This window comes from Colias croceus, chromosome 19 (genome assembly GCF_905220415.1).
Source record: "Colias croceus chromosome 19, ilColCroc2.1".
Lineage (NCBI taxonomy): Eukaryota > Metazoa > Arthropoda > Insecta > Lepidoptera > Pieridae > Colias > Colias croceus.
Window position 1 is genome coordinate 6,374,729 of NC_059555.1, and position 22,951 is coordinate 6,397,679.

A 22,951-nucleotide genomic window follows, 5' to 3' on the forward strand; every position below is an offset into this window, starting at 1 on the left:
TTGTAGTAGTTATCACCATTCCGCTGTAAGAGCCGCTCTAACGCCAAGCGAGGTTTTATATATAAAAGAAAAATATCCTGTAAAGTTAGTATCGGCGACATTACCGCGGTTCAATTAATTAGTGTTATAAGTTTTATTTTTTTACCGCCAATTCTTAACATTCATAGACAACAAAGTGAAAAAAATATCACAAAATGTTCATTCAATTATTTATTTTATTTCTTTTTACGCACAGTATTAATTGTTGGATATTCAATAATATAAAAAATGGAATTATTTCACGGAGACATAGTTTCAACGGATTTGATGACGATGATATTACTCCAAATGACTTGGCTGACCTAAGAATAAGTTTAATTTATCCAGGTTCGTGTTCAAATTATTATTTTAGCTGGTATAGAAAAAAAAATCAACTGGTAAAAAGTCATGGTACCTATTTTTTATCTATGATTTGATATATTCTATAATTTGAATTTTTTTGGCGGGTAGTATCGTCATTGATAATATTATATCTCCACGTAGTATTTGTATTCTCTTTGATATCTCCATTGAAAGTATTCGATTTATTATAATCAGTTCAATTGTATCTCTTTTATTGCATTAATTATATTTTCGAAGTTCCATTGTTTAGATTTTGATTTGAGTTTTTTTTTAGCGAAGTCGATGCTGTAAATACATATAAAAAAAGCGATTTTTTTTTCAGTTTAGTAGATATATTATAAACGAGCATTGCGCTTTTTGCTGTATGGACAATTTTCTTATATTTAAAGGTACAAAATGGTGTGGAGCAGGTAACATAGCAGATGGATACGATGATTTGGGCACTGAAGAGGAGGCAGATTTTTGTTGCCGAGAACACGACAATTGCCCTGATGTTATATTAGCTGGAGAATCAAAATATAACCTTACGAACAATGCATTTTATTCCAGGTAAGCCAATTACCATATATACCATATTATCTCCGTTTAATTCAAATGCATTTATAATGTATGAGGTTGTTTGTTGAATCCCGTTTCTTAATTCAGTGGAATGATTTCCGGTTACTGGATTTAGTGTTTCGGGGGCACGTTTGTACTCCTATTAATTACTTAGGGTCGCATTATTCTTAGAATTCATCCACAAATTTTGTAAATAAGCAACAACCAGGTTTACGTAAATTTTTTCAGGATTAGTTTTGTTGTTCCAAAATATAAGTTTGAAAACTTTACTTTATTTGCAAATATAAATTTCTAAAATATGTTTTTTATGCTAAATACATGTTATCAATGCATTAAAAACATACCACACAATAATCAATTTTAATTGCTCATACTTACTACATTCGTCTTTGTCTTCCGTGTTCTGTGGGAAACAAAGAGTTTCAATAGGAATGCAAGATCCTTCCGCAAATAATAATGTCCCTAATAACCCCCTATTAATTGAGCCTTGACGTTGATCTCCGCATTTGTTGATTCCAAATCATTTCATGTAATCTGCCAATGGATGCGGGTTCTAAAGGCCGTACGAATTCATAATATTGTCATTGATATTGTTCATTGGGCTTGCGTGACTGGATGTCGTGATTTATTTGTGTTTGTCTTTCACGATACTGTGTTAAGGATAGCTGATATTATAATCATCCTTCATTTCATAGTAACCTTTGCATAATGGTGTAGTTATAATGACATGACATTTTTTGTATCCCGAGAAAAAACAGTTTCGACTGTAAAGGGCTTAGTTTTTTATGTAACTAAACCTTTAGATTTACATTCATGGTTCGATATTGCACATGGAGAGCAGAGTCTAGATTTAAACGTCTTGCTATTTATGTGTTTGCCGAAGAAAGTGGCAATTTATAGTGCTGTAACACACCTGAAAATTGTTTACGCAATGTTTCGTTGTCTCGGTTCCATTATTTTTTTTATCGTCCCATATATTTTCGTCAATTTGCAAACCTTTAGAGCAGCTATGAATTAAATATTATGTTCAGATGAGTTGTTACATAGGTCAAAATGATGTTATCGTTTCATCTAGATCGATTCAGATTTCAGATCAAAGATCATATTAAGTACCTACACTTTAGGGCATAACATCTAGTTCACCGGCCTTCAAGATAAATGTAGTTAAATGGTTGGAAAAAATTGAAATAAAATAATTAGTTAATGCTTTCTAAAAGAAATAATTAATTCTTCACTACATTTGTTCATTACTCACATATCAATGGTCCAATCAGTGTCGCAATCCTGTTGAAACCAAACGATAAAGTTCGATAACCCACCGAATTCGAATTAGCTTACGACAACACTAACATTTCATAATAAGTACCTGACGTACCTGAACTCTAACAAAACAAAGCAGTAAAGATAAGTCAACAGGTCTTTTGTTAAATCCATAAAATTACAACTATAAATTTATACTTACACACAACTAATCAAATTTCAGATTATCCTGCCAATGTGACTTAACATTCAGAAAATGTTTGCATGACGCTCAGACGAAAACTGCTAAAAAAATCGGGCTCGTTTACTTTGATGTTTTGGGCACGAAATGTTTCAGAGAAGATTATCCTACCACAGGCTGTAAAAAAAGGAGCGGGTATGTATTTTTTTAATATTATAGAGAGGTTTGCATGTAAGTATGTTTGTAACGAATTGGCTGATAAAGCATTAGATGGATTTGGATGAAACTTTACAGTAATATGTTTGACCCACATTATTTTGTCCGTACGATACTTCATAATAAGTAAAAAATAAATAAACTCTAAATTATAGGTGGTTGAAACAAAAGTGCGTCGAGTATTCTTATGACGAGACAGCTCCGAAACGATACCAATGGTTCGATGTCCCTAATTACAACTGAACTACCAAAGATAACCGGATGATCTCTAATAAAATTAATGCAAATTAAATTTGTTTTATTAGTCCCGTGAAAAGCATTTATAAGCTCTACCTACTCATATTCCCCTGAAAATAAATAAGAATCGTAATCATATAACGAATTTTGGTAGCAGCATCTTGGCATTTTATGCCCGGCTTCTGCGTTAATATTTACGATTTCTAAATTGATACGTTTTTTTGTATTATTTCATTAACTGTGTAATGTTATGTAACTCTTTTATTTTTTATTGTTGCCTAACGGATCTTAGTCGTCCATTAATATACATAATAATTCAATAAAGGATATTTGAAGAACTTCTTTAAATTTTAATTTTGCTCCTAGAACTGTAGAATAACAATGAAGATTGTATCTAAGTATTTAATAGAAATAGCTTCTGTAACTTACTCAATGTCGTAAATAAAGATTAGGTAAAGACGTGTTAGTCGTATGACGAAAATTAGTCTTGTCACTGATAGAGTTTCTTTGTAATGTAAGTAGGTACGTGATCAACGTTAGTTGAATCGTAAACGGCGTAATCGCATATAGAATTATATCAAGTTGATTCATATGCTACATGCATTGATGCATACTCTTAGTATTTCGGATATAATATTTAAGAAATAAAAATAGTAGAAGGTTCAGAACAAGTATGAAATACAAGAAATAAAGAAGCGGCATTTGTATCATTTATTTTGTTTCGGCATATTTCATTGGTACATTGTTAAAGATTTATCCATTAAGTTTAATATACATTCTCCATTTTAAATTACGCACAAATGAATGCACGATTAATATACAATAATTATTTATATTATTTCGTATAAATAACGATACATAGGTACACGTGATAAAAGATATGAATACAGATTTTATAACAATGTATATAAACAAGTGAACAACTTTTATCGGTGTTAGATATAACGCTATTATTTATTAATATAGAAAGTTTTGATTAGTACAGGTTATATATAATATATTATGGATATGTAGCACTGAGCTTAGCTAACGTTTAGACCTCTGCGAACACCCACTTTATGTACAATTGATTTGTATATACATTAAAGGGATACACGCACAAAGGAGATAATATTATATTTGTTTTAAATTATCGTCATGAGAGGTGTGACAAGATTGCTTTATATATTAAAGAAGAATATGGGTTCGATAAACCACATTTCACTGGAAAACACTCATCGTCTAAAATTTAATCTGGAAGTGGAAAATTGCACTAGTACCCGTTCTGGATAATTACTGTAACACAACCTAACAATATTCACGTCCATTGAAAAATCTAAAAAAAAAAATATCATCTTCTATTCATAGGTACTAGGTACTCAGAATATACCTCTAGCAACTTGTACCCAACTTATCGTCTGACTATTACGTTGACAATGCAAAATTTATGCGTTATTTTAAAAAGTCCATGTCCTGTTTTACTAATGGGTAAGTCAGTTGTTCCTTTTTCTCAACGATACCTTTAACACACCCACAATATCTTAAGCAACAATCAACCCACTAGAAATTTGAACATATTATATGGGATGGATATATTTGAGAATTTTTAAAAGTATCAGGGTTCCCAAAACTAATTCAAATTATCTTGTTTATATAATGATGATATTATCTTCTTTGTAACGTTTTACGAAATTCATGATTGTGGCCTAAACAGCACGGCTGAACATTTTCTATTTCTATGTATCAATTTTACTAGGAATCGCAAGCTAATTGTCTCTTATATACGTGAAAGATTGAAATACGCATTAATTTTGGATATATACGAAGCTATATAGGACTTAATAGAGTATCCCTTGTACGTAGTGAGCATCTCGTTATATAGCCTACATTCCAAGCAAACTTACCGAACGATATTTACAACAATGATTATAATATATAGAACATTTATAAATTATTTAGATTCGAACAACGCATACGTAGAAACGTTCTTAAGATAGGTCACCTTATATACGATTTATTGTCATACGTTGTGTTAGGAATAATGTTTAAACAGTAAAGACGAATAACGTTACTCGCAAGTAAGAAGCTCGCATTTATTGCTATATTGTTTTTAATAGGATGTTTTAAAGATCACTTTCACTGTGAGAAAACTTGGTTGCTATAAAGGGCTACAATAAAATTGTTTAGAATAACTAATATTTGGCCCCAATTGTTTTCCTTCGTAGTAAGATAATGAGGTAAGAATGAGACTGTCCAACTATTCATATATAGGTATTGAATAAGAAACAAGGTATTGATTGATAATATTTTATATCAAGAGAGAAACAATGTGATATCCTAGATACTTATTAAACGGCGATTAATTTATTGTTTCATCTTACCCCATATCTAACCTAACCTCGATGTACCTTTAACGTTTGCTTTTGGATACTAACTATAATGAAATGATTCAGTAGGTAGTTAATACGATTTAGTATTTAATTAAAAGCTTAGTTTTTTGAGAGGTCTGAAAAATTAGACGCGTGTGTAATATGACATTATTTCTCCATCTCGGATCATACGTGTAAAATGTAAACGATCAGTAGATTGTAATGAATGGACGGTGACCTCATGTCATTTAATGATGTATAAAATAGTAATTATTAACCCCAGTGTCTTAATTCACTCTAGTGGTCAATTCTAAAGAGGCTTTATAAAACAATGATCTGACAAATTTGTAGAAAAAAAGGCGTACATCTTAGATAAATAAAAACATACTTAAGTACATATTTACACCGAGCTGCAATGGTATGTATCCGAAAATGCGATTAATATATAAAATAATACGTAGGACGTAGGTACGCGCATGATTTGTGACTGATTTACTAACATGACAATAAATCATACATAAGAATGAATTGAATTTGACTTCCGACGTTCGTTAAAGAAAATATTAAACATATTTCAACTGTTTGTCGATGGCCAAATTCCATAAGTCGTTATTTCTATTATTTCGACTAATTAAGGTAGGTATGTAAGTTCATCATAATGAAACATATTTTCTTATCTCCCACCGAGAAGTAGGATTAAAAGATATTTATAAGTTAAATAAATACTATAATAAAACTCATGCAAGCAGTCTTTAGGCTCGATACGGGAGTAGCCTTTTAGTTTAAGTCAAAATTTAACAGTATCGATCATTTAACTTTAAAGAGAAAGACAAAGGTTTAAATATTTTTTCCTTCATTGTCTATTTTATACATAGACAATATATTTAAATACCCCTAAAATTTCCCGAAATAATAAATGCATTTTCAACAATTTTCGTTAGAGATAAATATTTAGCATGTTATAACACTTAGACATTGATGAGGTCTATGGAGCAAGTTGCCATAGAAAAATGTTTCAGAATTTGGAAACTTTTAGATGAAAATGATTCTGTATTTTACATATTAATGACAAAGATGGTAATCACGTCTACTATCACAGAATATTATTATTTTCAGAAAGTGAATTGTAATAATTATTATCCTTACATCTTCTAAATTTAAACATCTTTTTCATTATTTTCTATTGATTAATTATTTAAACTGCAAAACGGCACCTTTTATATTAAAATCATACAGGTAACTCGAATGATTTTCTAGCAAGTTGACGCAAAGTTCAGCTTTTATATTGTTATTTAAATCTTCACAACATCATTATAAACTTTATTATAACACAATGAGTCAACATCAATATTCAGGAATGTATTTTGTATTGCTGAAATCTATTTCTGCAAGGACGGTTGCAGAATTCAACGAATGAATTGTAATGGACAATTTGATGGTAACATTCAACAATTATTTATATTTTTTTTAATTTTATTGAACAAAGATATAGTTTTAAAACATCTAATTTCTATATTTAATAAGGAAATACACACCTAGCGATAGAAAACGTAAAGTGGACACGTGACCTCTAAGCCACGAACATTAATGAAAAATTATGTCACGAAACACTTAGAAAAGATTTTCTTAAACTGTTTTTTCAGGTCTAAATACAAAATAGGTTAAACTAAACTATATAAAGGAAAAAGCCGTTCTATATAATCGTTACCTACATTGCTCAAGATATTATAAACTCATATTTCTTCGGAGCACATTTTTGATACTAATAAGTGTAAGTGCACATATATAATATACAGAACGGCTTTTTTAAAACAATAAAAGTAGGTACTTATAGTCTAATCTAACAGACGGGCAGAGGTTCAAGAGATAGAAAACTTTACGATACGACTAATTCAGGGGTTAAACTCCAACCGTGCGTTATATCGAGACTGCACTAACATTTGAATATTCACTAAACTGTGCGTTTATTGAATTCATTATTAATTATTTACATCATTTATTACAATACGTTATGTAACAGATATAAATGGGTTACAATAAGAAGATCGACGCATAGAGCCGAGTAGTTTGCCGGACAAACACAGCAGTAGATCCTTCCCGCTCTGAGGCTTTTATCAGCTATCAGGAAAGTGATCGCGGGTGAAATGGTAAATTTAGGGCCCTAAAGGCCGTACCGCCGACATTATTTGCCGCCGAGACCGAATTTCATGAAGATGAGTTCCTTACCCTTGCTAAGAATATCACCGCCGGGGGCGGTCATTTCGGAGAATTTTTGCATGAGGTTCGGTTGTGAGGTGGGTGGTTGTTGTTGTTGTTGCTGCTGCTGTTGTTGCTGCTGTTGCTGCTGCTGTAGTGGTTGAGCGGTGGGTGCGGGGACGACGGTGGGGCCGCCGCGGCGCGCCGGGGACGTGCTGACCGCGGTCGTGGTGCCCACGGGCGGCATGGCGAGCGTGGCCGCCGAGCCGGGCGACTGCGTGGGCGTGCCCACGTTACCAGCGGTCGTGCGCGCGGTCGTGGTCACCGGCTGTGCGTTCACGCCTTTCCCCCTCGCCTGCTATATTGTATATGCAAAATATGGTTCAAACATCCTACTTTATCTAGCAGATTGATAGCTTCTACGATGATTGAACAATTTTGAGATAATGGTCAAACAAATATGTATAGTATGATAATATTATGGTCTTGAATTATGTATTATTATTAGCGATCTAAACCAAGCTTCAATTAGAAACACCCAAACCGGTGTAATGTTTAGATTTTATTGAATGCTCTTTTTGTAGACTGAATTTTTTTGCAGAAATACTTATCATAAGTTTTATTCCACGTTTATAAATTTCAAGAACCATTATGAAACAATCATAAATAAGTTTGAACTACATAAGTATACAGTTTGAAGTTTTAATAAATACTTTCACTAAATTATTTACAAATTCGGCATGCATTAATAGTATAAATATAATTCATAACATGCATTGCCATACAAAAGCTAAATAGTTTACGAAAAATAAATTAATAAACATTAAAACATACTTAACTTCACATTCGGAATAAATCTAAACATCGATTTGAATGAATGCAGGTTTAAAACGCATATTCATGCTTAAAAATCACATAAGCATTAAGGTCAGTTCCTGGTATTAGACGAGTACATTTAAAGTTTTTTTATTAATGTCCACTTCAAAAAATTTTTAGTGAGTAGTATTTTACTCCTTACATTGTAATGTATTATTACAGAATCGAATTAAACAATGTATTCGTCTAATAAGGGACCACATTCACAGGCCTAACTGTCTGTTGACGTTAGTGAATGTTGATGGTAAGTAGCTATTTATCAAATGTTAGTGAAGTAAACCACTGTGTTGTTTGTTCTAGTTTCGTATGATATGCTCCAGTATATGATATGATTTCTAATAATGTGTAAATAGCTTCAATGATTCATTCGGATTTGTGAACCAAAATGCTTTTCGGTTACGTCACCCGGTTCTACTGGGCGTAGATGAAACATAAGATATAAGAACTAAAAGAAGGAAAAGTAAACAGTGTAAATAATAAATCTAAAGATATGAAAGTGGTCGAAAATAAAGAGACTAACGTTGCATATCGAAATTGTCGTGGCTCAAACGTTATAAACGGCAATTTTTACCTGAGCGTTCGCCTGTTCTGGATTACTGGCGCTTGTGTTGTGGTCTAACTGAGAAGGGGGAAGAGGGCAGGCATCTAGCAAACAGACAATACACACAACATATATAGTGACCACAGACAACCACTTAAATCTTGGATCACACATCACGCACATCTGGAATCTGTGCATTTCTATGTTGCGTGTATTTGACCGGCCTACCCTGCGTGCCGTGACACTTCTCAACAAAACAAAGTTGTGATAAAACAAAAACAGAATAGATAGACGATAGAGAACGCAGAAACAAAATAAAGTTGCCCTCTCTGATATTTGTTATAGTAAAGGTATCGTGTTATTGTCTCTAGGTACCCTCGTGTTTATACAAAAGTTAACGATGTCTGTGACTGTGTAATCCAAGATAGTGTTATTCAGCAAAGTGTACACCAAGAGTCTTTGTGCTCCGTAGATTGCAACCGGACTCGCGTATTAAAGTTAATCTTGGGAATGGAAAAGGGGCTATTAGTACAAGATTTTAACTTGGAATTTACTTATGCAATATCTAAATGATAAGGCAGGACGGGAAATGTTTTAAGGTGGTGTTACTACATTTTCTGGGTATTCATAGATTCTACATTATCCAATAGTTGAGTAAGGATAAGGTAAAAGGATATAGTGTTTTTTTTTATAAAAACTCGCTAAGCGAGTCCTTTTGCAATCGCTAGAAAGTGTACGGGAAAGATGATAGAGGTAACCAGAGTGAAATAGCTAGGCGGATCAGTAGTCACATAGCAAGTCCAAGGTGCAAACATGAAACACTCAAAGCTCTTAGTGATCAGAATTAACCCTGATCGTCAGCCGGACTTACCTACGTCATTATAAATTAAATTTCTCTAACAAAGAGATTTACTATAACAGCAAATATCGAAAAGCCTTCGCGGCTCTACACAGTACAGTACAAGATAATTTGGTGTGAATGTATACCTGTTTTCCGATGTTGATTTCTTTGTGCGGGTACAACGTTGTCTCTAGGGGGAGGCGGAGGGCCGCGAGCTCCAGGGCCGGAGGGCACTCCTCGGCCGCGGCCCGGGCCCGCCCCGGGGGCACTGGTGCTCGGGCCCATTCCTCGACCACCGGACGGCCCTGGAATCAATGGAAATTGTTTTAGTTTACAGAAGAGTTGATATATATGTGAGCGATAACATCATTACTGGCGAAGAACTATAGAGTTCACAAATATCAGGTTGTTCCAATAAAATAGTAACTGCTATTTGTTTTTTCGTTAAATTTTAAGCAAACAGTTCTCATATTTACTACCTTGATTACTTGGTCCCGCTGGCGCATACTGATCGTTGGCTTCTGTGAGGAAATTACTCGGCACCAGGCCCCTAACACCGTCAATTTCTGCCATGTAAAAACCATCATCGTCCATATCACCGTAAACATGAATAATCTGACCTGTTTGAAAACTTAGCTCTGCCTGTAATTACAAACAAATTATATTTCTATAAACAATATTTTTATTTTTAAAACAAAAAATGTAGAAATGAGATTGTAAATATGTAGCGTGTACGTAAAGGCAAAATGTATAACAGGAATTAAATGACTTACATCAGCGTCAACATTAGGGCTGAGTTCCTGTGGGTCGTAGTCATATAGAGCAATCATGCGTCTCACCGGATGGTTTGTGTACGCGTCATTCCACCGATCTCTCGGTTTCGCCGACACTTGGCCGGTTGCCTCTTGCTCGGAAACTTCGACAACCATGTTGTGAGGAACATAACCTCTACGACCTCTACACTCGCCCCAGTAAAAACCGTCGGCGTCCTTGTCACCCCACACCTGTAATTACATATTATAGTTGTTTAAATTCACACTGTTGTAATCTCAAAAATATCTGTTTCCATTGATCACACCGTGTTCAATAGTAAGACCTATTTCGGTAATTATTTTCTGTTGTAATTTGGTAATCTGTTATTAAAGAATGCCTTTAATAACAGAAGACAGGACAACGTCTGTTGAGAAAGCTAACGTCTGTTTTAAACTTAGGTTTTAAACTAATGTTACTTTTAAAGTTAAAATTAAGACATAACATTTTAATATTTTTGTCTTATTACAATGACATACCTTTATTGTATCTCCTTCACTAAATGGCAGTTCTTCATCACAACTCTCAGGATTAGGACTCATAGTTGCTGGATCGTAATCAAACAGTGCGATGAAATAGCGGCTTCTTTTGGATTGCGGATGGCCCTGAGGAGGAGGCCGACCTCCGGGAGGTGGACCTCGAGGCCCAGGTGGAGGTACGCCTCTAGGGCCATACTGCGGCATACCACCTTGTTGTGCTTGTTGCTGTAACTGTGATAATAAAACATTAAATATGTATTTAAATCGATGTACAGTGATATGTCAACAGATGATGATAAGAAATCATTAAATTCATTATAAATTCCAATTATTTTTTTATTATTTTTATGTGGCATTACCTGGTGAGGATTAGGAGGGCGTCCTCTCTCATGATGATTCCTCGGAGGTTGGTTTTGATACTGCTGTGGCTGCCCGGGGTAGGGGTTGGTTTGGTTACTTGGGAACTGGGCGCCCTGTTGAAAGGGGGGTTGCTGCGTGCCATGGAAGGCTTGTGTATTCGGGTACTGCTGACCCGAAGGCTGCTGCGACGCTTGTGCAGGTTGGGACGGCTGCTGCTGACGTCCGTACGAACCAATACATTAATAAGGTTAGATTTTCCATAACAAAGCCATCAGCAATTCATCAAGCTTGTAGCCACATATTTTACCTGGCGGTATGCATAACAAAGCAATAAAAATTTACCTTTTTCTTTATAACAAGACATTCCGTTGACACTAGTCAACCCCCATGCACAACGAAAGCCTGCGTGCAGCTTTTATATTGAAAATCAAATCGTCCATAGCAGAGGGTGTTCCCAAAAGTGGTTCAGCTTTAGATGCGGATAAAGAATGTTTCAAGGTCTCGTAAGTTACGAGTATTTTAAAAAGCTTATCGATGTATTTCCTATCTTATAAACGATTAAACACGAAAAGGGCAGAAATATCACTTATTAATCTAAGCCAAGACAGCATGCAAGGACAGTCATACAAACACGCTGCGCATGCTTTAATGATGATTTAGTGTTGTTTCGAGTGCTTTTGTCGGGGATGTTAATTAATTTCCTATAACTTCGAATGTTGGCTTGCGGTAGTGAGACGTTATCAAAAATTGGACAGTGTTGGACGTGGTTGTGTAGTGTATCAGACAGAGACGTGAAGATGTACACAGACAATTGGAAATCGTGATTAACCGACACACAATTAGAAAAGACAGCAAAGTGAAAGTGTTAGCACATCGATGGCAAGAAGAGAGCGCAGACCTGCTGACGGCGCCGCGACGCCTCTTCGTCTTCGCCGACCTGCTCCACGGCACCTTCTTTAGTGATTTCGATGGCCGGTATCCCCGATTGCTGGTATTTACCATATGGTCATTCGAGAATTTAGAAAAAAACATGATTCGATAATTTATAATGTAGTGAACGTGATACAGTGAATGCTTATCTGTGAATCAGAATTCGACATTTATATTGCCAAGCATGTTATTGAAATGAAACTGAAAGAAGAATAAGAAGAAATGGGTTGCAGATGAAGCAGGAAGAGCGAGTGAAACTGCATTGTATTGTAGAAAAGCTGAAATCGAAATGAAACTTCGCTACCGTGGAAGCGTTCCTTTGTTCAGAAAAATAACTTTTGCTATAATTTCCTTCGGAGTTAATTCATGTGTGGTCGATTCATGATCGATGTTTTGCGTGTTCAAGTGATAATTGGTTGTTAATGAATTATGATTTGTTTGGTATGAGTTAACAATGAACTATCATAGGATCTAAATTATTTAAGCTATATTTTCAAATCTATGTCAGACTATTATATGGAAAGCTGTCCTTGTTTCTGTTAGCACATATTGTTGGTATTATTATTATACCTAATATAAAGCTATATGTACTTGACTATGTTATAATATATATATCAGTGTTAGGATTATACTTTGAAGAGAACGTTTTATGTATACAGCTATAACGTTAATTTTCTGCTACGGTTATAGTTTTTTTCTACCATAATAATAATATAGAAGCATACTCAAAGAAAACCTTTATCATGTATTGTTTGTAAAATGACTACTTTGTATAATAAAATACTTATATAATGATTCTATAATAAAAACGGGCACACTGTGAAAATTAACAAAAATCAACTAATAACTAAAAAAACAACACTCCCAAAAAATTTGTAGAACGCTAAACAAAAATGGGTGATAAGAATATTATAGAAATAAATATAAAAGATATAAATAAAAACGTGTAAAATTCCTTACCGAAGGGGTTATTTTGTCGAATATACTCTTTAGAAGGCCTGTGCCGAATCCGCTCGTGGGCTACGAAAAGGTGTATAACAGTTATGTGAGAGAAAGAGGCAAGTTTAACTTTAGGTGGTATGGCATAAAGATGAGCTCGATGATCGGGTCTGTGTCACAAAGTACAAGCTCTTTATCTGTCTAAGTATATACGGGTATTGTAGGTGTCGTGCGTTGTCGGGTATCGGCCAATAGCACTAGAGACTACTGATCTAGTCGCAAGCAGTAGGTATGCAATTTAATTTTGAACGCTTCGAGCCGAGTGCACAGCTATACACAATGGCACGCGTGGTTGTACCTAGCGGTTCGGTCGACCGGCACTTAGCTACTTGACGTCAAGAAGGTATCAGCGACAGAATCACAGAAGATTAGTATAAAGAGTGCAATTTGCAACACTGATGTCATGTGACAAGCAATTTGTGTAACGATTGAAACTGTTTCTATATACATATATTAATGTAACAAATTGCAAAGAATAATTCAAAGCAAATTGCTCGTCACGTCGTAAAAGAGCAAATGACATTTAATTTACAATGATAGCTAACACATAAATTTGTTATTAATGAAATTCAACAATAAGAAGCTCAAATAATTACACAGATCAACATGACAAAACATTAATTAAAATATATAATATGAAATGATATTCGAAACACACATATTATAGACAACACTGATCTGCAAACTAAATAAGTACATAGAGCTGTGCCAAATACATTTGATAAAATGGTAATTATTAAACTCTATAGATGATAAAATACTATGTATGAAATTTAAAAGGGGTATTCCAAAAGTTGCAGCGGATTAATGATAAATCTCTATTACAGCAATGCTTTTTGCTGTTCGTTAATATAACAGTAAAAAATTCGCTATTAAAGATTTTAATAAATAATAAAATTATGGTACCAATAATAATTTAAATGTTTAAGAAAAAATATTTTTATGAAAGGGTTAAAATAGAAATCAAATTAATCATATTATAAACTTCTTCTAAAATATAAAAATAATTTGTCACCTGAGCTGCTTGTTGGTCATGGCGATTAGCCGTTGGGAATATTTCTTTATCAGAAAGGTTTTCGTCATGTTCTATGACTTGTTGCTGCTGCTGATAGGCTTGAGGGCGCTGCATTCGATAACCTGGAGCTGGTTGGTTAGGAACTTGACCTGGGGGACCTCTCGGAACTCTCGACACAACACCTCGAAGAACAGCCGGAGGAATAGGCGTCGGTTGGCTATCACTTGACTGGCTGTCGCGAGATTTAGTACGAACCTGTAATGAATAAAAAATACATTCAATAACCATGAAAGCGTTCAAATTCGTTCATTTATGTATTTGCATCTGATTTTGTGCTTTATTAATACATGTGTGTTTGTAATAGTATGAAGCGTATACTTTAATGCTAGTTAGCGCTTGAACAGCCACACTAAGCTAAACAGAAACTTACGGTGACGCATTTAGGATTGAGGCCGAGCAGTTTGCCAATATCGATGAGAGCGTGATCGCCGGTCGGCGAGTCTACGTCGGTCACCTTCTTCCCGTCCGCATAAACAGCATATCCAGTGACAGGCCCTGAAGCGGGTGGGCGAAGCACTGGCTGCCACGTCACAAGCAGTGTACCGTCTTGGGGCCCAGCTTCCACCTGCGACACCGCACCAATCACCACCAACAATCCAGCAAACATCTTAAGGCCAATTGGTTTACGACAAATGTGTCAGAGATACTAATAAGCCACATTGAGGGAGGAATCGACATCACACAGGGTATGCTAAGCTAACAACGAAGTGAGCGACGTCAATATAAATTTCTCCTGACGCTGGATTTATGGTTGCGATTGACGCGACTTCTTCGAGATACCCATTGTGCCTCGTGCTTTGAGGTTGTGACTTGGGACGGGGTGTGTATGTTATGTGAAAGAGTAAATATAGGTAGGGTATAATCACACACTTCGTGAATTTCAGAAAGCTATAAATCTCAGGTGCGTCTGCTATTTTCCAACTTTTAAATACGGTATGTCCCTCGTATTTAATTTTCTAAACTCTGTCCTACTCTGTACTTTAATTTAGTCAAACAAATTTCACACAAAGAATAATCTATAAATTATCTATATATTTTCAGTACATATTAAGTATATAAGGTTTATTAATATTAATTAAAACAATATACATTGTAAGTAGGTATGCTTCAGTGATCGGGAAGTTTGAGTGTGGAATGTGAAAAAACTCCGACAAAAGCATGCTCGATCCACATCATGCTATTCGCTTATTTAAAGGAAATTACCATGATTTCGTTTGGAGGATCTGGAAGACCTTTTGGCAGTGTTCTAAAGTCTGTATATGCCCCTGGGGCTTCTTCAATGGGTATTCCAGACGGAGGCCCGGCTCTCAAATGCTTAGCTCTTACTGTAACTCGATATTGCGTGCTTGGTGATAGCCCGGTGATGGTATGACGGTATACACCCGGCTTCACAGTTCGAACCTATAAAATATAACTATGTTTGAAAATGAACATTTCGAAGTTTAGGTGTAATACGCTTGTAAAAATTATCGTGTTTTTATTTAATTTTAACTTTAATACATTAGATTTTTTATTTGGCATGCCAAATGAAGCTCCTTTCTATTTCGCTTGGTCGTTATACCCTTTTTGCTAGTTTCCAGGGTATTAATACAAATATTTAAACCTTAACTATAATATGTTTTGGTTGTTTAAATTTCATGGGTGATACATTTTACGCGAATACAAAAACACTTCGGTTCAGTAATTTGTAATGAAGTTGACATTGCTCTAATATCCAAGAAGAATGAGAACTAAAATGGTAAAACTTACTTCAACATTGTTTACACAAACTACATGTTGGTGATTGGAATTAGCTGGGAGCCAGGAGATCACGGCCTGAGAACAGGTTACGCTACTGGCCCGGACACACGTCGGGCCCATGTTGGCTGTGTCCCGCCCAATGACCATGGTGCAAGCGGCATCTCGAGATGTACGCCTAGTCACCGTCACAGAGCGAACGCTAATCCGATGCGGCTGTAAAATCATCATGGTTTAGGAACATATTATTATGATCAATAATTCAATAAATTCATAATGTATTACCTGGCGCCTATTAAAAACTTGAATATCTATAGGAAAAGCTACCTATTTTTTCCTACAGTTTTATCAAATTTTTAGGCTCTACAACATTTGAAAATATTCTTCGTAAATTCATATTGCATGAAACACTTTTAATGTATCGAGTTAAAGTAACTTACCCGATTAGAATCTACTCCTTCGACTAACGCCCGCGTGCGCTCTGTAGCTTTGACCGTTGTCTTCAAGACGCCATCGACGTACACGTGGTAGCTTTCTATGTTCGCCTGCTGCACTCCCTCCGGCGCCGTCCAGCCAATCAGCACGGACTTGTTCAACTGCCTCTCGAGGGTTAACTGGCGCGGAGCAGGAACTAGTGACGAGAAAAACAGCTTGGCTGTTCAGGTCCGAGGGCAACCGCGTGTAGGAGTGTAGCCAGGCAGGCGAAGTGCGAGTGATATGCGATGAAGCGTGCAGCGAAGTCCGGTACAAAGGGATAAGGGGAAGGAAAGGACAAAGGCTTAACTATACGGGTGTCCTCTAATGAGTAAACATTTAAACTGGTGATGATTACCTATAATCTGTATCATACGTCTTGATGTATTTTTATGGATAATCCAAAATTAGTAGGTAAAATATTTAGAAATTAATTCCCGTCACCTGTGATCATTCACCTTAAGCTTAAAGGTATACTCTTTATTGGATACCCACTATGACCTCTATGTTGAACTTGGGGATTTCAATTCTCAAATAAAGTTCTAAGTATTTTCCTGTTTCTAATTGTTTCTATACTGTTTCAGAAAAACTTTAAAATTTAAAAAATAATGTCTAAAAATTTAACTAATATTCTACTTATGAAAAAAATATTTGTTATAAGCCATTATTATTATTATATCAGCTCTACGCTATAATAAGATAACAATATATAAAAATCCAATGAATTAAAAATTAAAAAAGTGACGAAGTAGAAGTTCTTTTTAATCTTACCATTATCGTCATCTTCCGAACCGTCAGTAACATCTGCAACTTCACTTAGGCGAGCCACGTCACGACTAAGAGAAAGATCACTAACAGCAGTTGTAGCAGTTTCATCTGCGTCTCGCAATGTCGCAACGACAGCCTACAAAAACAATACAAACATAGGAATATTTCAATCGTCATCTCCTTGTTTATCTTGTTTTAACGAGCTACTTACAGAAATAAATAACATTAAATCTTACCTGATGAAATTCTAACAAATCGTCTCCAACTAGTCTTTGAACAAAATTTGCAGGAACTAATCCCCGGCGACCGTCTAATAATTCAGCATCGAGCATAGTGGCGTTTGGATCGGGCGGACCCCATACCAAGAGATAATCACCAGAACAAATCGATAGTTCCCCTTCAGCACTTTCGATTCTAAAATATCAAGTCACATCAATCATTTGATAAACATTATATTTCATTATTATAAATTGATACATACTCAGGGGGGTCATAAGAAAATCTAGCGATGTAAACACAGCAACGACCTTTGCCGGGGATATCCAGCATATCAACTTGAGCCTCTGTGGGTCCACCACCATTCATATAATGTGTATTTCGAACTGAAATAGAATAACCAATCCATAAGAAATATTATGTAATTCTTCAAATATCTTTAATTTATACAAGTGGGTACTGCAATAATGTATATGTACTGAAAACTTACCATCCATATCTAACATATTATTTGGTAAAAGTCTCATATTTCTCGGACCTCTGTCATGATATAATGTCGATTCTAAACCTCCTAGTCTGTCTGGAAATTGGCTATCTAATCCTAAGCTCCAGCTTGGTTGATGAGGAGTTACAGGGGTGACAGCCCTTATCATAGCTGGATTATTAGTTCCGTATCTACCTAATCCAAGGTCAATTTCATCCATAGGTTTAAGTTTAATATTCATTGTATTGGTTCCTAAGCCGCTAGTTAGAAGAGGATTTGTATAAGTACCCGTGCCAGTTCCATATACACTTGTGCTCGTTAGATTTGAGTTCAGTCCTCCAAGTTGATTGCCACCAGTGAGGTTACTCAATGTATTACCAAGTGCACCGGTTAGACTTGACTGTATACCCGCGAGTGTACTTGTAAGTCCACTTGATAAACTCGTCGGTACATTGTTCAAACAACTGCTAAGTCCTCCTCCTGCCATAGTCCCCGTAATCGCTGTCCCACCTAATGTACTACCCAAAGTCATTCCAGATACATTCCCAGATAAATTTTGAAGGTTTGATTGCAGACCTGCTAGAGTACTAGAGATTTGGTTAATATTATTAACAAGGGGTGCTGTTACTGGATTTGTGAACGTGACTTGATGAGTATTTGATAGCCCATAAGAAGCCGATACGGGGTTAGTATAGGAGGAAGGGTTGTGCGCACTCATGGAATACGCAACGGAGTTAGAACTAGGAGCAGTAAACTGTCCGGTGGCATGCAACGAGGAAAGGGTAGGCATTGTGTTGCTCTGACAGAGTGCCATATGCCCCGCTGTACTTGTATAAGAATGTGGCAAAGGTGACGGAGTTGGCGAATGGAATTCCCCAAGTGCTGTGTTGGAACCACTTTGTTGAATACCTGTAAATTAAATTACATTTAGTAAGCATAGAGGATATAAATCAACCCTCACTCGCATAACTTACTATACAAACCGTGTGTAGTGGATCTTGTGTGCTCCAATTCCGCAAGGATTCTATTATCTTGTTCGATTTTTGCCATAATACGTTCGATTTCAGAGGCGGGCTGCGTTGCAGTAGACCACGTGGTGGTCGTAGCACCTCTTGCGCGCATTGATGATGATAACTCTAGTTGTAATTCCTCACATCGAACCGTTTCCAATGCAGCCTATTAAAATATTCGAGAGTTATTTATATTTAATATTATATGATTCTATTATTTTATATAAATTATATCACTAGTTCAGAGTTAGAGCAGTTCGTGCTATTTTTTTGTAACGTATTAAATCTACTCATGCAAAAGTGTCCTAGTACACGAGTGTATATAAATGCATGTCATAATAATATGACTACATAGATGAATTATTATTTATCTAATTTACACCTACATATAAAAAAAACTATCTACCAAATTTAATTCAAGAGTCTCATAATTGAAGTGAAATTAACTAATATATTACAAGTAAATCTAAGTGAATACATGTTTCAAAGTTCATGCAGTAATTACTTTATTATTCAAAAGGAATTTGGTAGTTCTATGGCGATGTCAATAAAAAGTGATCGGTAATAAAATGCTGCTACTGAGCGTATAAATTGGCTTTGCAACTATACCATATTACATCCATACTAATATTATAAATGCGAAAGTAACTCTGTCTGTCTGTCTGTCTGTTACTCAATCACGCCTTAACTACTGAACCAATTTGCATGAAATTTGGTATAGAGATATTTTGATACCCGAGAAAGGACATAGGATAGGTTTTATCCCGGAAATCCCACGGGAACGGGAACTATGCGGGTTTTTCTTTGACTGCGCGGGCGATGCCGTGGGTGGAAAGCTAGTAATCTATATACATATATAAAACTCAAAGGTGACTGATATAGTGATCTATCAACGCACAGCCCAAACCGCTGGACGTATCGGGCTGAAATTTGGCATGCAGGTAGATGTCATAACGTAGGCGTCCCCTAAGAAAGGATTTCCCGAAATTCTTGCGGGAACGGGGAAAAACGGGGATGCACGTACAAAGTCGTGGGCGGAAGCTAGTATTAGTATATGTTCGAATGATGAGTTACCTTCTTTTCCAACTCTCGCACTTTAGATTGCAACTGTTCTACATTGTGTGAATCGAGCGGCGACCGCTGCGCACTGCGTAGCTGGGAGAGCGCGTCGGCGTGCGCTCGCTCCGCGTCCGCCCGCGCCCGCTCCGCTTCGCGCAGCCTACGCGCTATCACGTCAGATTCGCTGCCCCCTGATATTCCGTACACGCTCATAATCTGTGGAAAATATTATTTTTTATTACTTTTTAACTACAATGAATTACATGTGAGATGCAATCGCATCGTAAACGTATAGAACGTAACAAAAAAATCATAATAGACAGGATGATAAAACAGTAGAAACTAGAAACTAACAAATAGTCGTTGCCTTATTTCGAGGCCTAAATATTACACGATCACATTGTTTTTTAATTGAATTGATCATCAAATAAGTCTCGTCTGGTCGTACCGGGGCATGTAAATCATATTTATAATTCTTCCTTTACTGTGCGTGCCATCAGGCTATGGAACGATCTACCATTAGACATAAGAGAAGCTCAATCTCTACTCACATTCAAAACACTGCTGAAGCGATTTTACCTGTCCAAGTCATGAACTCAGATCTACCTGTTTCATTTAAGTTCAATATTGTTATATTGATGCTGTCACCGTATGTGTCGGTTTTTCAACTAGTAAGTAGCTCATTTCTATGTGTATGTATGTATGTGTATATATGTATGTATATAATAGGGATGTATATATGTACTTTGTATTTATATTATTTTATCTACGTATAGGTACTACTTTTATGTAGGTATGTATATGTATGTATGTATATGTATGTAGATATATTATGGATGTATATAATATGTTCTCTGTGTTTATACTATTTTATTTATGTATTTTAAACTTTATAAATGCACCTCTTGCCCATAAACGAATACTTACACTGTTTTTCCTTGACCACCAGGTTGTCTGGAAGAGATCGCTGTCTTAGCGATAAGACCGCCTGTTGTGCTCAAATGTGTCTATTTATTTTATATATTTACTCTTGTAATTTTTTTATGTACCTATTGGTGCACAATAAAGTATTTTTGTTTGTTTGTTTGTTTGTTTGAATCCCTGACAATAGTTACTTTAATTGCTCAAAGCACATTTAATTAGAACCCTCAGCTAGAATCAGAATCAATCACCCATATTTACACACGACTGGATTTTTCAAGCCATTCGTTTATTTACAGGCCAATAATAAACCAATGTTTTACAGCCAACCGTATACCGGCACTACGCTACTCAACCGTGACAAACCGTGCCGCTTAACTGGTGTATGAATAATTTATTGATTTTGTTAAAATGGAGCCGAACGAGTACTCCATCGATTGACGTCACAGACGGCCTGATATCAAAGCATTAAGTGGGTTGATTACACCCATAAGAACAAACTTCATAAATTGAATTGCTGTTTGCTTCTCGTGTTCTTAAGCATAATGAATGGCCGAATCTTTTTTAGCCGACTCTAGTGTCGAATATAGAATACTATTGTTTCAAAACCTTCGTCACCAAGTTTTGTGTAGGTATAGTCTGAGATGCAAACAACTTGTGTCATTTGTTCAAAGAAAGCTAGAATCGCACCCCTTCTCACAACAGACAACAAAACTGTATGTGCCATATGTTCTTTGGTTTGATAAAAACATGCATTTGTTTCAGAACGAATTTAAGGCTTTTAGATATCATAATGTAAATTTTATTCGATTTATATTAACTACTAGCGGTCCGCCCCGGCTTCGCCCGTGGTCCATATTTCGCACTAAAAAGTAGCCTATGTCCTTTCTCGGGTATCAAAATATCTCCATACCAAATTTCATGCAAATTGGTTCAGTAGTTTAGGCGTGACTGAGTAACAGACAGACAGACAGAGTTACTTTCGCATTTATAATATCTATTAGTATGGATTCGTATGATACTAATTGATTGTAAGTTCTTACATTCCAACAATACACCTCTACCATTATTATATTTTTTTACTTTGCTATTAATGAAAATTCTATTTATATTGATAGCAGATGTTAACCGAGTGAGTCCATTAACTCACTTAATAAACAAAAGCGCTACGCATAGCAATTCCACCGTTGTATTAAAAGAGAAAAAGAAAAAAGTAGTCCATTACAACCTTCACAAAGGGCATCACACAACCGATAGTGTTACAAGTCGTTCGTCATATTTATGTCAGCAGCAAAGCGTTTCAGAATACGTAAAAAGCCCCTCGACATGACCTAAGATTTTCATCAGAGGGCTACAACCTCAACGGGTCAACGTACAGTGTACAATCGGAACACTTTGGCTTTAAACACGTAACTACCTTATAGAGTACCTATGTACCTACTTATTAAGAGAGACTAGCTACAATCATGTGTTTTGCGATGGCAAATACATTAAGTACAAGCACAATACAAGGCTTGATGGTTGAAAGGGAATAACAAATTACACTTAAAAATATTTCAGGCTAATAAATATGAAAAAGTTTGCAGTTCCTAGATTTGAAACTCTGATGCCTAAAAATATTTACTCTTGACGTACAACCTATGTATACAACTTTGTATAGCGCATGCGCCATTTCTATATAGCAGTTTTATACATATTTGTTATACATTGCAAATACATAATATCCTTGGAAATATAGTTCATTATATAAATTTGCTCCCGCGTCGCTCTGTCTAGCCGCCTAAAGACAGAAAAGTGCGATGAACTTTACCCTCTACTTTACCCCCATTCAAGCCTTGCCAGACTTCACGGCGACGCTTGGGAAATTAGGAAAACGGTCAGACAGTTACGCAATATGTCTGAGATGTTTTATGATTTTATGAATAAGCTCAAGGCATTGGGCGACAAGAATGATAAACAAAACCTATCTACCTAATCTTTCATTTCGTATTAAT

At 35.8% G+C, this 22,951-nt stretch overlaps 2 protein-coding genes across 5 annotated transcripts in view; one reads left to right on the forward strand and one right to left on the reverse strand.

Annotated features, from left to right (window-relative positions):
• Nucleotides 1-73: 73 nt before the first annotated feature.
• On the forward strand, nucleotides 74-2,888 carry LOC123700253 (phospholipase A2-like). Its single transcript, XM_045647425.1, has 4 exons — nucleotides 74-366; nucleotides 771-930; nucleotides 2,423-2,575; nucleotides 2,752-2,888. Exons 1-4 carry the CDS (start codon nucleotides 195-197, stop codon nucleotides 2,837-2,839), a joined length of 573 nt encoding a protein of 190 aa, XP_045503381.1. The 5' UTR covers nucleotides 74-194; the 3' UTR covers nucleotides 2,840-2,888.
• Nucleotides 2,889-3,521: 633 nt separating this feature from the next.
• The window catches only part of LOC123700224 (RIMS-binding protein 2), a 33,175-nt gene continuing 13,745 nt past the window's right edge, over nucleotides 3,522-22,951 (reverse strand). Inside the window, exons 2-21 of one of the 4 annotated variants that reach the window (XM_045647381.1) lie at nucleotides 20,052-20,252; nucleotides 18,951-19,143; nucleotides 17,974-18,876; nucleotides 17,749-17,869; nucleotides 17,504-17,681; nucleotides 17,271-17,403; nucleotides 16,466-16,656; nucleotides 16,038-16,241; nucleotides 15,492-15,689; nucleotides 14,659-14,853; nucleotides 14,229-14,483; nucleotides 13,175-13,234; nucleotides 12,183-12,272; nucleotides 11,284-11,496; nucleotides 10,925-11,155; nucleotides 10,409-10,639; nucleotides 10,115-10,277; nucleotides 9,782-9,940; nucleotides 8,825-8,898; nucleotides 3,522-7,732 (exon numbers count right to left, since the gene is read on the reverse strand). In XM_045647381.1, the coding sequence (XP_045503337.1) occupies nucleotides 7,364-7,732; nucleotides 8,825-8,898; nucleotides 9,782-9,940; nucleotides 10,115-10,277; nucleotides 10,409-10,639; nucleotides 10,925-11,155; nucleotides 11,284-11,496; nucleotides 12,183-12,272; nucleotides 13,175-13,234; nucleotides 14,229-14,483; nucleotides 14,659-14,853; nucleotides 15,492-15,689; nucleotides 16,038-16,241; nucleotides 16,466-16,656; nucleotides 17,271-17,403; nucleotides 17,504-17,681; nucleotides 17,749-17,869; nucleotides 17,974-18,876; nucleotides 18,951-19,143; nucleotides 20,052-20,249 (4,359 nt within the window). In that variant the 5' untranslated portion in view covers nucleotides 20,250-20,252 and the 3' untranslated portion in view covers nucleotides 3,522-7,363. Of the gene's footprint in view, nucleotides 7,736-8,824; nucleotides 8,899-9,781; nucleotides 9,941-10,114; nucleotides 10,278-10,408; nucleotides 10,640-10,924; nucleotides 11,156-11,283; nucleotides 11,500-12,182; nucleotides 12,273-13,174; nucleotides 13,235-14,228; nucleotides 14,484-14,658; nucleotides 14,854-15,491; nucleotides 15,690-16,037; nucleotides 16,242-16,465; nucleotides 16,657-17,270; nucleotides 17,404-17,503; nucleotides 17,682-17,748; nucleotides 17,870-17,973; nucleotides 18,877-18,941; nucleotides 19,144-20,051; nucleotides 20,253-22,951 lie in introns of all 4 variants that reach the window. The other 3 variants (XM_045647378.1, XM_045647380.1, XM_045647379.1) reach the window with 3 other exon arrangements.

What these genes read in the sequence shown, in the direction of transcription:
- LOC123700253 (XM_045647425.1), top strand. Translation starts at nt 195, where the DNA reads ATGTTCATTCAATTATTTATTTTATTTCTTTTTACGCACAGTATTAAT. An exon ending in AATAAGTTTAATTTATCCAG is followed by an intron (nt 367 to 770) that starts GTTCGTGTTCAA and finishes TTATATTTAAAG; the next exon opens with GTACAAAATGGTGTGGAGCA. An exon ending in AACAATGCATTTTATTCCAG is followed by an intron (nt 931 to 2,422) that starts GTAAGCCAATTA and finishes ATCAAATTTCAG; the next exon opens with ATTATCCTGCCAATGTGACT.